The 14216-nt window shown below is 47.4% G+C and overlaps 1 protein-coding gene across 1 annotated transcript; it reads right to left on the bottom strand.

Moving 5' to 3' along the window:
* Positions 1–11580: 11580 nt before the first annotated feature.
* LAJ45_05819 (uncharacterized protein) lies at positions 11581–12399 on the bottom strand (the record flags this gene model as incomplete). The annotated part of the gene is made up of 3 exons (XM_046115388.1): positions 11581–11837; positions 11901–12202; positions 12269–12399. 3 exons carry the CDS (start codon positions 12397–12399, stop codon positions 11581–11583), a joined length of 690 nt encoding a protein of 229 aa, XP_045971437.1.
* Between the last annotated feature and the right edge of the window lie 1817 nt (positions 12400–14216).

Below are 14216 nucleotides of genomic sequence, written 5' to 3'. Positions count from 1 at the left end.
GCTAGATGTTTCGCGATTAAAATACCTCCTCCATTTATTTTCTCAGTGGATAGCAACATAACATGCGTCTCATGTCTCCTAGCATTTACTCTTATTGCCAGAATGCACAGAGCGTGAAATATCTTACTCTTAGTTTGCGCGCCTTTTCTTTGTCTAAATTTTGTCTCATTCTGGGCACCTCTTTTCCTTCTTCGTTTTTATATGCGTTGATAGCATGGATTATTCTGAATTGGGTGTTTATGGGATCTGAGGTGGTCGGCCAGGTCTCTTTATCTTGCTTCTTTGACTTGTAGTTTTTGTTTGTATTTTCTTTTGGCCTAGGAAGCAGGGCCTTGTATTATCTACATATGGGATCTTTCTTTCTTATTTCTCTACCTTTTCCAATCACAACTATGTGACTGGATTTTCCTGGGTTGGTTCCTTTGTTGGTGATTGGGTTAGCAACCGATGCTGGCAGCTGGTTTGGGGTCACTACATGTAGTCTTGCCCGCCACCGTGCGCTGTTTCTTTATCGCCCCCATACACCTTTTTGCCGTTTCTGGAACGACCCTTGGCTATTTGGCGCGATGGAGCCAGGCTCTAGGAAGATTGTTGAGTGAGGCTGTCTGGCGATTTGATATTCAACGCCGCGCTGTGACGTCGGTTGGATGGACTTCCGAAGCCTCGCTTGTCGACTTTGCCAGGTACAAATATGTAGGAATCGGGTTAGTAGTTGGTAATACCCTGCTGCTGTGTGCAGTAATATTGCTACCAACTGTACGGTTATGGTGGTTACTTTTTCTTAGTGCGCTTTTTGCTACATCTAATAAATAGTACATATATGTCTTGCAAATATCATGTCGTGTCTTGGGAAATAGTTGATTACATATTAACAAATGCCATCTAGGCACCAAGTACAATGAGTACATACTATGAGTACATACGAGTACTTACTCCACTTGGAGGCTGGGGGCTGCAAACGCGCGGTTATATCTTGACCGATCACCGGAGCATCGGACGTTCGATAGATGAGAGGCACCCCGGATGAATTCGAAGGCATCATCAAATCCAGGCTGTGTCTCGGATTTTGAGAAACGTCTTGGCTGTTTAACTCTGTCATATTTGTCTGATCAAATAATTACCGGACCTAGGCAGATTCCGTCCACACTTAGGACCGTCAATTAACAGTATGTAGGTACATATTGTCCTGTTTGTAATTAATACTGACATCAATTATGAGCCAGTCTATTCTCTATTCTTGAGCTACCTGTCGCGTTGATTCTTGCGCGAAGTCGCGCCGAAACCTTGCTTAGACACTACACTATATTTAAGACGTAATGAGGCACGAAGTTTGATACATAGAGCACCTATTAACGCCGCACCGCACCTTGGATCGGAGTTGAGTGCGATTACCTAGGCCTAGGTAGCTGCCTAATAAGTGCAAGAGGCTATCAACAGAACGGTATTCGCCGAGTAACCTCAAGATGGCTTGTAGGAGTTTCAGTCGGAATAATGCACTGCGATTGACACGAGGTGCATATCATGAGTGCATATCATATGCAACTTCTACTCTACTCTTTCCTCCATCATAGCCCCAGCCTTGTTAGTAGAGGTCGCCATCTGGCATGAGATCGGCGAGCATATCGATTGGTCCGATAACATGGCACGTTAGAAGTTTGGTACAATAGCGGCACGGGCCTTAAACTCCCGCCGTACCTTTGGTCTTGTATCCCGCGCGTGCGAACATCAAGGCTGCGCACGCACTCGGTCAAAGGTTTTACTACGCTTCATTTAGACTCGCCTGGCTTCCGATACGGCATTAAGCGAGGTCCATGTTATGTAGGTACAATACCTACATTGTAGGTACGTTCACGTCGATCACGGATTTGTGGGGTTACATCCTTCTTCTTGTGCGACTTTGACCTTTTGCATAGCTTGGTGGAGGCTGGAGGTCAGACGATATCGCTAGGTCACAAAGTTCAATGAGGCATAAGACGTAAGTGGAAGGAGGAAATAGGAGAATGATATTGTCAGACGGTGCGCCGGATTGCTACTTAGTAAGCCAACATCATGGGCCTTGGTCAGAGTAATTCTCCGAGAAGCAGACGCCGCCTTCCGTCTGACCTGTAGTTGTTTATTTTCGACCAAAAAGAGAAGGGACAGCCTACTTACTCTCGACACTGACACTCTAGAATAATCCGGAATATTTGCCAAAATTCAACGGCACGACTTCAGTTCAGCCCTGCGTGCACCCTGCGCTGAATACCTACTCTATATGAATGTCTTATATAATGTTCCCCACACAAATGACGCAATTTCAACTTAGACAGGGCGGGCAAAGTGGGCTATGCGGGCCTGTTCAAATGTCCACCGGTCTGAGAAAAAGGTTTCTGAGGGTATGACTACCTCCGCCCCACCCGCGCTCGGCCGGGTTTGGTACCGTGCGTGCGTGCCCCGATGTCTCAACTGCGCTCTACATATGTGCACTTTGTGGTTGTGTAGAGCAGGACCCCATGATAACTGGCCGTTGTACCAGTCACGGATCTGGCAGTTCTGTATAATGCCTCTTGCTCGGTACTTTTGCTCTGGCCTGAGGAAAGCACATTCATGCCCAACAGGATCAGTTGTAAAAAAAAAGTCCCCGTAACCGTTGGAAAGTAACACGGTGATTTATTACGGGTAGAAGCCTTAAGATCGTTCTATAACCCCCGGTTCCTGCAGTTGCTAATCTACATTAAACCGGTAATCGAAGTAAAACTGCTGTCACCTGATGTATCATGTACTACTGTCATGATCAGTAATATATAATATCGTTAGGGGCGAAGCAGGAAAAGCAGAGATTTGTGAGTCGGAAAAAGCAATGCGCCACCAAGTAGTATTGTGCTATACCACTACGAGGACGAGGGGGGGTAGCCATACAAGCAGATGTCCTGTTGTCGCACTCTAGTACCGTCAGGCTTTACCCTCACCCTAGTATGCCCGAGAGGGAAGGGCCTGCATACTAAATTCCATGGCTTAAGGGTTCGCAGCACAATCCCCTCGTCACTTATACAGACTGACCCTCTATACCTATACCCGAAGTACAAGACTCGACTCAGAGCTCCTAGTGACTCGAGTACGATATACCCGCTCTGTGCCTCCCCCGCCGCAGGGACTAGCCCGCAGCCCCGAGTGAGATACCGATTGATTATGTAACTATGGCGCTAACTACTTGTGAAATTAAGTGCCATCATGCTGTATCACTCGGTGGTTTGGTATTGTGAATCGTGTCCGATTGGAGATGTTGATCGTAGTAGATCTTGGTCACCGCAGGAAATGAGAAGCTCTCCTCTACCACTCGCCAGAGCCGTAACCAGATGCTCGACTTCTCAAATTTGCTGTGTCACATCCATGCTGGATAATGATACCCAATAACGCAAACACGTGCACTTAACTACCTCCACGAACAGAGATCGTGTTCATCAAATACTCTATTCTTCTGCGATCCGCATAGAGTATGTACTCGGGTGCACACCCTACACAGCCCGACCAGATCGATATCCGAACTTACCAGTCAGTATGTACCTCCGTCCTTCTCGGCCTCCTTCCTCCTTCTTCTTCTGCAAGGAACAAAAAGCAAATGAAAACAGAGAAAAAACCTTATCCTCCCAAGTGACTCACCACACTGTAACTAGCTAGCCGCCCGATGTCGTACATAGACACACACTCCGCCGATCATTGGCGGCCGGATCCGTCCATTTGACCGACGATCCGGACTCCGCGCGGAGTCTTATATCGGGGCTTCTTGGTGGTTGTGATGGGTCGTAAATCGATATAATATCCCTCGCTGTTAATATTGGCTGCACATACATATGGGGTGGGGCTGATACGTGGGGGCCCAGCCGTTAGTATGATTCTATAGACTCATATGTAGGTTGTGGTGTGTAGAAGTATGCCTGGGGGTAAGCACTTTCCAAGAGTCGTCCTCAGTTTCGAAATGGAGCTGTGGTTGAGTTGTTAGGTAGAGTTTTGATTGGTGGTGGAGGGATAAGAGGAGCTCAAGGAATTTGATGAAGAGGGGAAGTGGAGGAGGAGGAGGAGGAGGAGGAAGGGAAGTTGGTTCGGTGAAAAAACAAAAGCGGTTGTATTGGATTGACAAGCATTAATTACCCTGGGGTCATGCCACCTAAAGGCAAGGGGACTAATAATTTTGTCAGATACTGTTCTTTGGACATGATTGGCCGGTATGTACCCTAGAGCATCGATATTCCTTATTATCAAACACGCCGACCCATGTTGATGTTTTGTTTATGCTCCTCAAAAGACTTAGTAGTAACTAGAATTAATAGTCGATCGAAAATACTTAGTATAAGGTAGTGTGCACCACGGCACATTTTATATAGGGTCGGTTGTTGGTTCGATTTGAATCTGGTTTAATGCTCGCAATCATTATAACGATTCGAACTGTGTATGGAAGAAACTTCTCTCGGGAAATATATGAATACCGGCCAGCTAGTTAATTAGTAGTTCTTCAATGGATGTAGTATAGGATCCAGACCGAATTATATTAAAGCATGCCCTTCTACCAAGTCTCACTAACTCTCTTTCCCCAATTATCACCTATCCCATAAAAACCAACCACAGCACCCTCAGACCTCCAAATTCAATAAAGTCCCAAGCCTATATAGCACCGAGACACTAACAAAAGGTTCGTTTACTTACTATACTTTGATTCGCGCACGGAATATCACTCGGTTGCCCCTCCACCCGCTTTCTATTTTGCGCTCGTCCGGTGGTTCGTCACGGCGACCTAGTTGATCAATTGATTGCTAATAGTTCTAACAATTACTCGCTATACAGCTATGCACCACAGCCTAGCTGTGAGAGGTATTTCGACAGAAGTATCATGCATAGATGATTCTATTAGGAGGTTCGGAGGGAGCCTCTACTAGCTTTCCCTTAGCGTTATGATAATACCACGCTTTCGCCACGGCGCCCCTAATTTCTATTGTACGAATTTACATATAGCTGTAACTACATATGTACTAATGACTTTGTATAATTACCAGCCATAACTGGGAGCGTCTTGTCACATAACTATCTCGTCCATTTTGGACCCTTGCACAAACCCCCTCTAGAACCAGCGCAACATATACAATGGAGTCTCGATAATAGCATATGGTCGGGAACGGATTTTCGTGTGCCACTATCGGGGATATGCTTGTATCGAGAACAACTTTGCCCGTACCGACTCGTTTGGGATTGCCCAACTATATGCTACTATCGAGGATATGCTATTATCGAGGTTGCTACTATCGGGACTCCACTGTAAGGTCTATAGCCATCTATATTGATGCTCGCTCGACATTTGTCCTAAATAGCTTGAACTGACTCGGATACCAACCTACCACCGCAAGCACCAAAGATCCCTTGATACTCCCCCCCTGATCGACCTGTCGTGGAGGATCCAAGAGCGGGGATACTCCTGTTAGTTTTGGTCACTGAATTTGGGGGGGGGGGGGGCTTTGGGCTTTCCGTTCATCTCATGGGAGGTATTTTATCCCACCTCCACTTTCCTAGCTCTTCTCTGATCATAGGGCGCGGTATAGAGTTAAACGAATTTTTCCACGCCAAGTTGCAAAAGCAGGAATTGTCCTCCTTCCGCTTCAAGAATCATCAGGAAATTCTATAATTCCGAATTATGGCGGTTGTGAAGTTCCGCTTGGCTTTCCGATGTCTTGTACCTCGGAGGGAGCGAGGGAGACCACAGAAAGCGGGTGCCGTGGGGCAGTTACTCTGGACCATCCAGAAACCTGATATGATCCTGCCGGATGGTTAATAGTTAAGCTGCGTTGTGTTGGAGTAAATGATGATTCATCTAGACCGTTCACCGCAGGGTCCGGCGGAGTGGCACTCGTACACATACGGTGCATGCGGGACATGTCCGCTTTACCCCCAGGGTATTCAATACTTTACTCGGTCCTGTAGCCGCTATGTATTGTTTTCCTGGACACTAAATGTATCTTTAATTCCGGGTTGACTTCTATAGACTATGATCTTGGGGTACCTGCCGCCTGGCAGCTACAGTGGAACAAGCACGGCCAGTCTAGTCATGAGGGCCTTTCGAGTGATAATTTATGACTTCAGACTTTCCCCTCGAGTCATCCGTACTCAGCAGAGGCGCAGGGAATGAAATTTCTTTGCTTGTTTTTTATCTGCCGAATGGAGCCAGGGACACCGATGTCACCTGATGGTGGCCGCGATCCGGCAGCGGTGATCAGACGCAAACCGATTATTCTGATCTGCATGCAATTAATGAATTAAACAAAAAAAAAAGATTATTCTGATCCATGCGCAGCAACAGTAGTACCGGGACGCCCGCGCCGCATAGAGCATTATTGGGTCGCTAAATTGAGCCGACGTTACATAGGTATGTGCATTGTGCGCATTGTACGGGTAGATCTCCCAGCGAAGGCTCGGCTGCTGGACTCGCCTGACCTCAGCCGGACTCATGGTTGTGCGGAGATCAACACAGCCCGGGTGTGGGACTATAGCCTGTGTGCGTATGTACACTAGAGCCTCGTGAGAAACTCGGGAGTTTTAAACTGAATGTATGACAGACAGTTTTAAACTGGTTAAAAACTGGCTGTCGAAAACCTGGGTGTCATGGTCATAAACTCAACAGCCATTTTGGGAGTGGGCTAGGGTAATTTTAGGGCAAAAATTGGTATTTAGGGTGGGTTAGGGTAATTTGGGTGGTCAAAATTAGAAAATTGAGTCTGAGTTTATGACAGTTTTCAGTTAAAAACAGCAGTTTATGACAGTCCGAGTTTATGACGCAGTTTATAACTCCAGCTCTGAGTTTGTCACGGGGCCCTAATGTACACACCGAAGGGAATGTGATCTGATAGTTACTGGACGGACCGACGCCTCATCTGGTCAAGCAGTCGAGAGATTACACCATAGATCTGTCGGTACGCAGGTCCGGCCAAACCCCCACATAGCCAGGACCCGAACACGGTCCGATTTTATTCACCACAGTACCACGCGCGAATCGGCTTCAACGGGTGTGTTCGCGGTTTACCAGTACGTACCCTCCAGACCAACATCATGCAGGAGGATTCGGTATTGGGAATTACGCATGGGGGTGGATATATCTGCACATCTGGGATGCCGGATATCATCTCGGTATCATCTAAGATTCTTAAACCGTATCTGCCTGGCCTTCTGGTTAACATCAATTAGGGTCGATATTTAATGTGCATCATGAGCTATCACTCGTGAATTTTTCGTTGCGGGTGCTACAGCTCTGGAGATTCTGTGGGGCCCGTTAAATACTGAGAGTCAGAAGACAACAAAAAATTATATCATACCATCAGCAAGTCGCAATGGGTGCAGAAGAGCGTCAGAAATTATATCCTATTCTGTCTGCGGGCGAGGATCGTCGTAGTCCCAGGAGTGATCGGCCCTTTTTGTGGTTTGGGGGTTTGGTTCTTGCTTTTGTACTTGTGGTGACTGGAGGGATATGGCTAATATGATAGCATTTAATTAACAATATGATACACTCTGTCTCTCCTATCCCATACAGAGCGCATAAGAAGCATCTCTAACTTAATTCATGACGATTTTTTTCGCTATTTATAAGCTGATGCAACTAAAAGCTAACTTGGTCAGATTCGTTCTTTCTTTTAACTGGCTATTCAGCAACAGAAAGCTTAAGTTATTCGCACCGCAAAAACACGGGAAAAAAAGAGGAAATCAATCTATTTGCTGACATAAAAATCAACTCAAAAACACAAACTATCACTCGTAACTATTATAACTCTCCCACATAGAAGCATAAAATATACATTCTGAGGCCTTGGTTTCACTTCTCTCGAGAAGTACGTATATGGCGTGACAAAAAAAATCGCCAAACACCGGCTTATCAATTTTTATGCAATAGCGTATGTATACGGAAATTCAAAGGGCATTTTGACACATGGTAAACTGGCGATTAGACTTTTTTTTTCACGTGTGAATTATGAATTGCTTCAGTATCTGTTGTGCTGCTTTCCCAGGATCCTATGGCGCTACGTTTACATTTAAGTGATGACACGTAGAGGCACAAGTGTCTCGAAGAGTCACAGCGCGCCGATAGAATATGGTGGGACGGAGATATTCGAGTACACACTAGCTGGCTGGCTGGCTGGCTAACTGTTGGGGAGGCTGCATATTGACTGACTGACTGACCTAGCTAGCCCCGCTTTCGTTAATTCTTCCTTCTTTTCTGCCTTCCTTGCTTTCTCATCGTTCTTTAAATCTCTCATCACACGGGAAGGCGTAGATAGGAGCATCATATTGATTCGATGGTATCAAAGCTTAGTTGAAGTATAGCTAGGCTACCGGGCCAGAGGGACGATTATTATTGATTGTAGAGGTCGAAGCATGGAGGCTGCCGGCAGGCAAGAGAGAGCGCGGGCCCTCCGTAAGAATAGCGTGACAGCACGTGTTGTATACAGGATAAGTATATGTGCAGATCTACGTACTACATGTACGTACATGATGTACGATATATATTAATACATGTAGCTAGTTTAACCATATATCCACCCCACTAGCCAGGCCGGCTGCTATCCTTCCTCTAGCTAATACCGGCTATGAAAACAAAACAAAATGGTGATCAGTCTACACAGTCAACACAATCACTGTGATCACGTCTTTGCACTTTGGGGTATACCTGGGGTTGGGGAAATTCGAGTGGCTTGACAAATCAAAAACCCTCATCCAACTTCATGCCAGTACGCCACGCCACGCCGCTTCCGATTCGTCTGACTGGTGACTGAGTGTTGCTGGCAAATCAGCTATTTGCTCTGTCGTTTGCGATGGTTAATGACGGTCAGCCAGGGAACAATCTTACTCTATTGGCCCTGTGCTCGGACTTGGCGCCATGAGGACAAAAAGGTTCGAAACAATTGTTCCTACAGGCACATACGTATACTGCGAACGAACCTGAGTATTTCCCGTACGTAATGGAAAGCACTCGCTGTTCCATAGATCCGCTGGCTGGCTGCCTCGTGATGTGTAATTAATCCGACTCTGGACAGCATATGTACTAGATGGAGAAAGGTTCCCATGCAATACTTCCAGATGCTCGAGCTTTCGGCAGCCTCATAATCAAGCCACTCACTCGCTTCAATACTCGCCTGGCTAGCTAGTGGCGGATGCATTTCCCCGTCCGGATATGTACTTCTGTACTCTACTTATCTTCTACATGATCTCAGCTCATGCATCCATCTTCACCCCATCCGCGCGTGGCATCGACCCATTCCCACCGTACTGACCACACCCAACAGCGAACCAGCTTAATTCAAATCGTGATACGGCCTCATGAAACCTCAGTGATCACTGATTACCCCCCGCGTATACATGTAGTCATTGCATTGCGCAACCACCCGGCCATGGCCACCCCACCTGCCCAGCCTACCCAGCCTACCCAGCTCGAGTGATCTACCGTGACCGGCGTCGCAGCTACCTAGTCAGTCAGTCCCAGGAAACAACGCAACGCAACCCCCTCAAACAAACCCACAACCACACAACCGCACAGCCCGCAACCGCCCCGAACCAAATCAGAGCAAAACCGCCAGGGTTAAACCTGAGCCTAAAATAACGCACGGACCGGGACAGACGCGTGGTGTAACGTGTCAAAAAGCTTAGCACCGAGCCGCTAACGTTTCATGTTTTCCCTAATGTGGGTCTGCACGCTTCTAGAGTAGTTTGAAACTTCGAATACCTACTTAGTCGGGATGTAGAGAGGAGGAAAAGGGGGGGGGGGGGTAATGATCGAATATATTTATAGACTTGATTATGGAGTTGAATACTAATGCGGAATGAATGGAATGGGATACACGCCCCGCTATGGCTGTGTCTGCATCCATAAGGGAAGGGATACGACGATGTTTCTCCAACCAGCACAAGTGTCCAAGCAAGTCGCTCACGCTCACTCGGATGAGTCGGGTCGAACGGGTACGTCGGTCGGGTTCTAATATGATATGGGACCGGACGTCGGTCATGGGAACAATTTCTCGTGTCCGTCAGTCAATGCGCTTAATGCTCCTCTAGATCTGGGTACTCCTGGACTCATTCGAGCCCGTTGCCCTGCCCTGCCCAGCCATTTCCCAGCCAAATGTGTATTGTACCTACATAAACAACTATATTGTAAAACATGACGATGCATACAGTATCCCATTAAGCAGGTACCGCACTCCACAGTTCGTTAATTTACTGTACATATGCTGGAAAGGAAAAGAACTTCGCTTTGGCGAAAAGTAAAATTGCACAACGCCCAAGTCGAAGAGGGGGCGCACCCAATCACATATTAACATTTACTCTGATCTTCAGCTCATGGGGTGCTAGCTGGCTGTCGTCACTGTTTAAAGTGCAATGTCGCGATTGGGCTGCCTACCGATACCGATACCGATACTGATACCGATGGTTAGTGGAGGCGTTTTTTAATTCCAACCAGCTACTAGTAGAGTAGCTGGTAGCTCAAAAATGACATATCTACACGATTAGGATCTTAAAGAGTTGTTTGCCTTCCCCCCCCCCTCGTCCCATCCACCAACAAAACAAACAACATTAAAAAAAACCCACCGGCTAGCTAGCTTAGCGAAGAAGACACAGAAAGAAAGAAAAAAGCTGAAAAGGGAACCTCCCCCCCAAAAGCAAATATTAAAAAAGGCACAGAGTCGACGCCCTCATCTCGGAAATTAGGGCCGTCAGTGTTGTTGACCACTTTGGAGTCTCTACCCAGCAGTGATCGTCGCACAGCACCAGGGTTCAGCCATCCACATCCAGAAAGGGTCAGGGGTGCCGCCGAAAGCAGCCAACTACAACCAAGCCAAGATCATAATTACTACATGTAGGTAGGGGTGAGTGGGGGTAGGGTTACCTCGTAGGGAATAAGGTAGAGAGTACCCTGGCCAAATGGTAAATTGGTTGTCGCGCATAAGGTACGGTGGGGAATAAGTAAGCTTAAAGACACTGCGTCACTTGGAGCTGGAGGGGTACAAGGCGACGATATGGAAATTGGAGGTTCTGGTAGTGGTGGTGCGGGCTCATTTTCAAGTAACTAAACACCCTCTCTAGATCTGACACGCAGAGAAAAGATGGGATCGAGGGAGGAAAAAAAAGAATTTTCGCCGGTTACATGCAACAAGAAGTAATATACAAAAAAAAGACAACCTGAGCCCAAAATAAAAAATTGTAAACACAGAAAAAAAAGCACAAAAACACCATGTACTTGACCATCCCGTCCTCCACACGGAACTCGAAAAAAAGACAAAGAAAAAAACTGTACAAACTTTGCACATTGTATTTGGTGAAATACCATGTTGGCGTGGAAATCCTCAGTAGTAGTTATCGTAGCCATCCCCAATCAATTCCTCAGAATTGATCAAGTAACAAAAAAAAACCACTTCCAACCCACTGAGAATATCCACAAAGAGGCCGCCGCGGGGGAGAGGGGAAACATTACAACCCATTAAAAACAGACTTCTATATTTTATCCACCCTAACTATTCCCCTCCCACCCTCTTCCTCCTCCTCCCATCATACCCATTCCATCCCATCACCGCTCAATATTTAGAGGGCGAAGACAGCAGCAACAAGCATACCACCAAGCGCAAGCGCAGACGAGACTCCAAAGCTGGAAGCAGCGCTCTCATCGTTCTGGAAGACAGGTGTAGAGGTGTTGCTGGCGCTCGTGTCGAGGGTGATGTTGACACACATGTAGCGGCCACCGCCGGCCTTGTGAATGACGATGGAGCGGTTTCCGATGAAGGCGGCGATGCCGGACTTGGTGGAGATGAAGTTGTCGACGTAGGCGTCGTGGAACTCGACTATAATCAACCAATTAGCCCACTACTCTTCCCCACATTCCACATTAGAGAGAGAAAACATACCCAGAGAGCCATTAGTGTTGGGGACCGCGTTGTGCTTGCCAGACATGTCGCCGACCTCGCAGGTCTCTGGCGCGGTCTTGTCGCAAGCCGGGGTCTGGCCGCGTTGGTAGGGGTCGAGATGGGCGAGGGTACCGTTGCAGTTACCGTCGGCGGGAACGGGCTGGTCGTGGACGTGGTAGTTGAAGGGGCCGGTAGCGCCGCTGAATCCCAGAAGGTCGACTTTGACGGCGACGCCGGTGCCGTTGGTGCTGGCGGTGAATGTCATTTTACCAGTGACATTGCCCTCAAAGGTTGCGGAGTAGCTGGGCGGAGTGTTAGTGCGGGCTTGATTGGATTGGATGGGATTGGATTGGGTATCAGCGACTTACGTTGTGCCAACTGGGTTATCGTTGATGACCGCGGCGGAGCCTAGGTAGTTGGCGGGGAAGCCAGTAGTGGTCTGGGCAGAGACCGCGGCGACGGCGAGAACAGAGGAGGCGAGGATGGACTTGAACTGCATCTTGACTGGTGGTGGTTGGTTGGTTGGTGGTTGTTGTGGTAGGTAGAGTTGATTTGATTAGAGCTGAGTATATGAGTATATATAACAGAGTATTGAGGAGTGAGTTCAGCGAGCGACGAGACAGGAAAAAAAGAAACAGATCAAGATGTGTGGATAGAAGGGAGGGGGGAAAGGGAGCGGAGGTGCAGTGCAGTCTTATACACTCAGGCCTGGCTGGGGGTGGAGGGGGGGATGGGTGGTGGTGGTGGTGGTGGTGGTGGAGGGGAGATGGATGGGTGGGCTGGGGGGAGAAGGCACAGAGAGAGAGGTTGCTGGCAGCTAGCTGTATGTCTCTCGATGGCCCACCCTACGAACCACGCACACACACACACACGCGCACATACATCACATCACATAAGGGGGGAGAGTGGTGGGAGGGATTCTCTACCTTGATGGATTTCTTTAGGTCTAGCCAAACAAAAGCCCGGTCTGCCTCTAGATACTCTACTTTCCTCCTCTCTACTCTCTTGCCATATTCCCGAAAAAGTAAAGAAACCTAAGAGTAGACAAAAAAAAAAGGTGTCTGTGGGGCATTGCGACTTCCTACTGGTCCAGCGCTTTTTTTTCCTTTTCTTTCCTCTCTCTTTCCCCCCTGCTAAACTATCACCTCCCCAGCCCCATTAGTGATAGAGATCCTGTTCCTGCGCCACTTGGTGTGGATAGAAAGTGCTTATTCTAGCAACTTTCTCATTTATATTTTTGTCTATTGGGTACAGCTGCGACGTCTAAGTAATGACCCACTGATACTAATCGAGTATCTATCTATATGTTCTTTTTAGATCTCGAGGATCTAAATATTGATAAGTTTCGTTTCTGATATTTTCGATCTCCCAAACAAATGTGGCGGAGCACGTCTTCTTTAACGCTTCTATCCATCCATCCACCAAAACGGGGATATGTTCGACCCGGAATAGATTCTAATCGATAAGCCAAGGCCCACCCCCCTCTGGATCCCTAAATGCAAATATTGATTGCAAATGTTACTCACCTTACTTTGCTTGCTCCCCTCGGCGGCGGCGGGCCTGGTACTCCTCCAATGTACCTGAGTAACATTAGCAGCATCGAAAAAAGTACCTGGACATATTAACCTACCACCCCCCTACCAATATTCTCCCATGTCAATATGTAGGTAGGGCAGTACCAATGCACCCGGCGCTCCGCAACCACAAAACCCCCTACCTTATTTTTAGCCCTGCCTTCCCGTACGTACTTACGTCGCGCGCGACGTTCGGGGAAAAAGCGTCGACAACGTCGTCGGCCGGCGGAAAACCCTGGATAATTTTATTATTGCGGGTTTTGACGTCGCACTGCTGCTAGCTAGTGCTAGCTGCTACATACAGCAATGTGCAATTAGACTAGTTACTCAAAGTGCATTTTTTTTCATTATCTTACTTACACGAGTGACCCGAGAAATGAAATCTTTACTCCGGGCTCTCGCCTCGGTGTCTGGGCATAATATTTACCTACCAGCACAGTTGTCTTCTGCCTACTCTCTCTACCGAAGTAGAGTACCAAGATCACAAATGTGTCTCTACACACGTAGGACTCGATACCTCGAGTAAGTAATCAGAATCGCATATACCCAAGCCAATCGGGCACTTGTCGCTCTCTGCTTGGTTCAATTCTTCGATGATCGTGCAAAAAGAAAAAAGAACAAATGGTTGGCAGTATTTACTCCGGCTCCAGCCAGCCTAGCTGCGTGATATACGATACCTACTTTGCTTCTCGTTCTCTTTTTGTCTATTTCTGATGACTCTACACACATGTACCTCACTTAC

This window comes from Morchella importuna, assembly GCF_003444635.1.
Source record: "Morchella importuna strain M04M26 chromosome Unknown Morimp01GS016, whole genome shotgun sequence".
Lineage (NCBI taxonomy): Eukaryota > Fungi > Ascomycota > Pezizomycetes > Pezizales > Morchellaceae > Morchella > Morchella importuna.
This window is presented reverse-complemented; position numbering and strand designations above follow the sequence as displayed.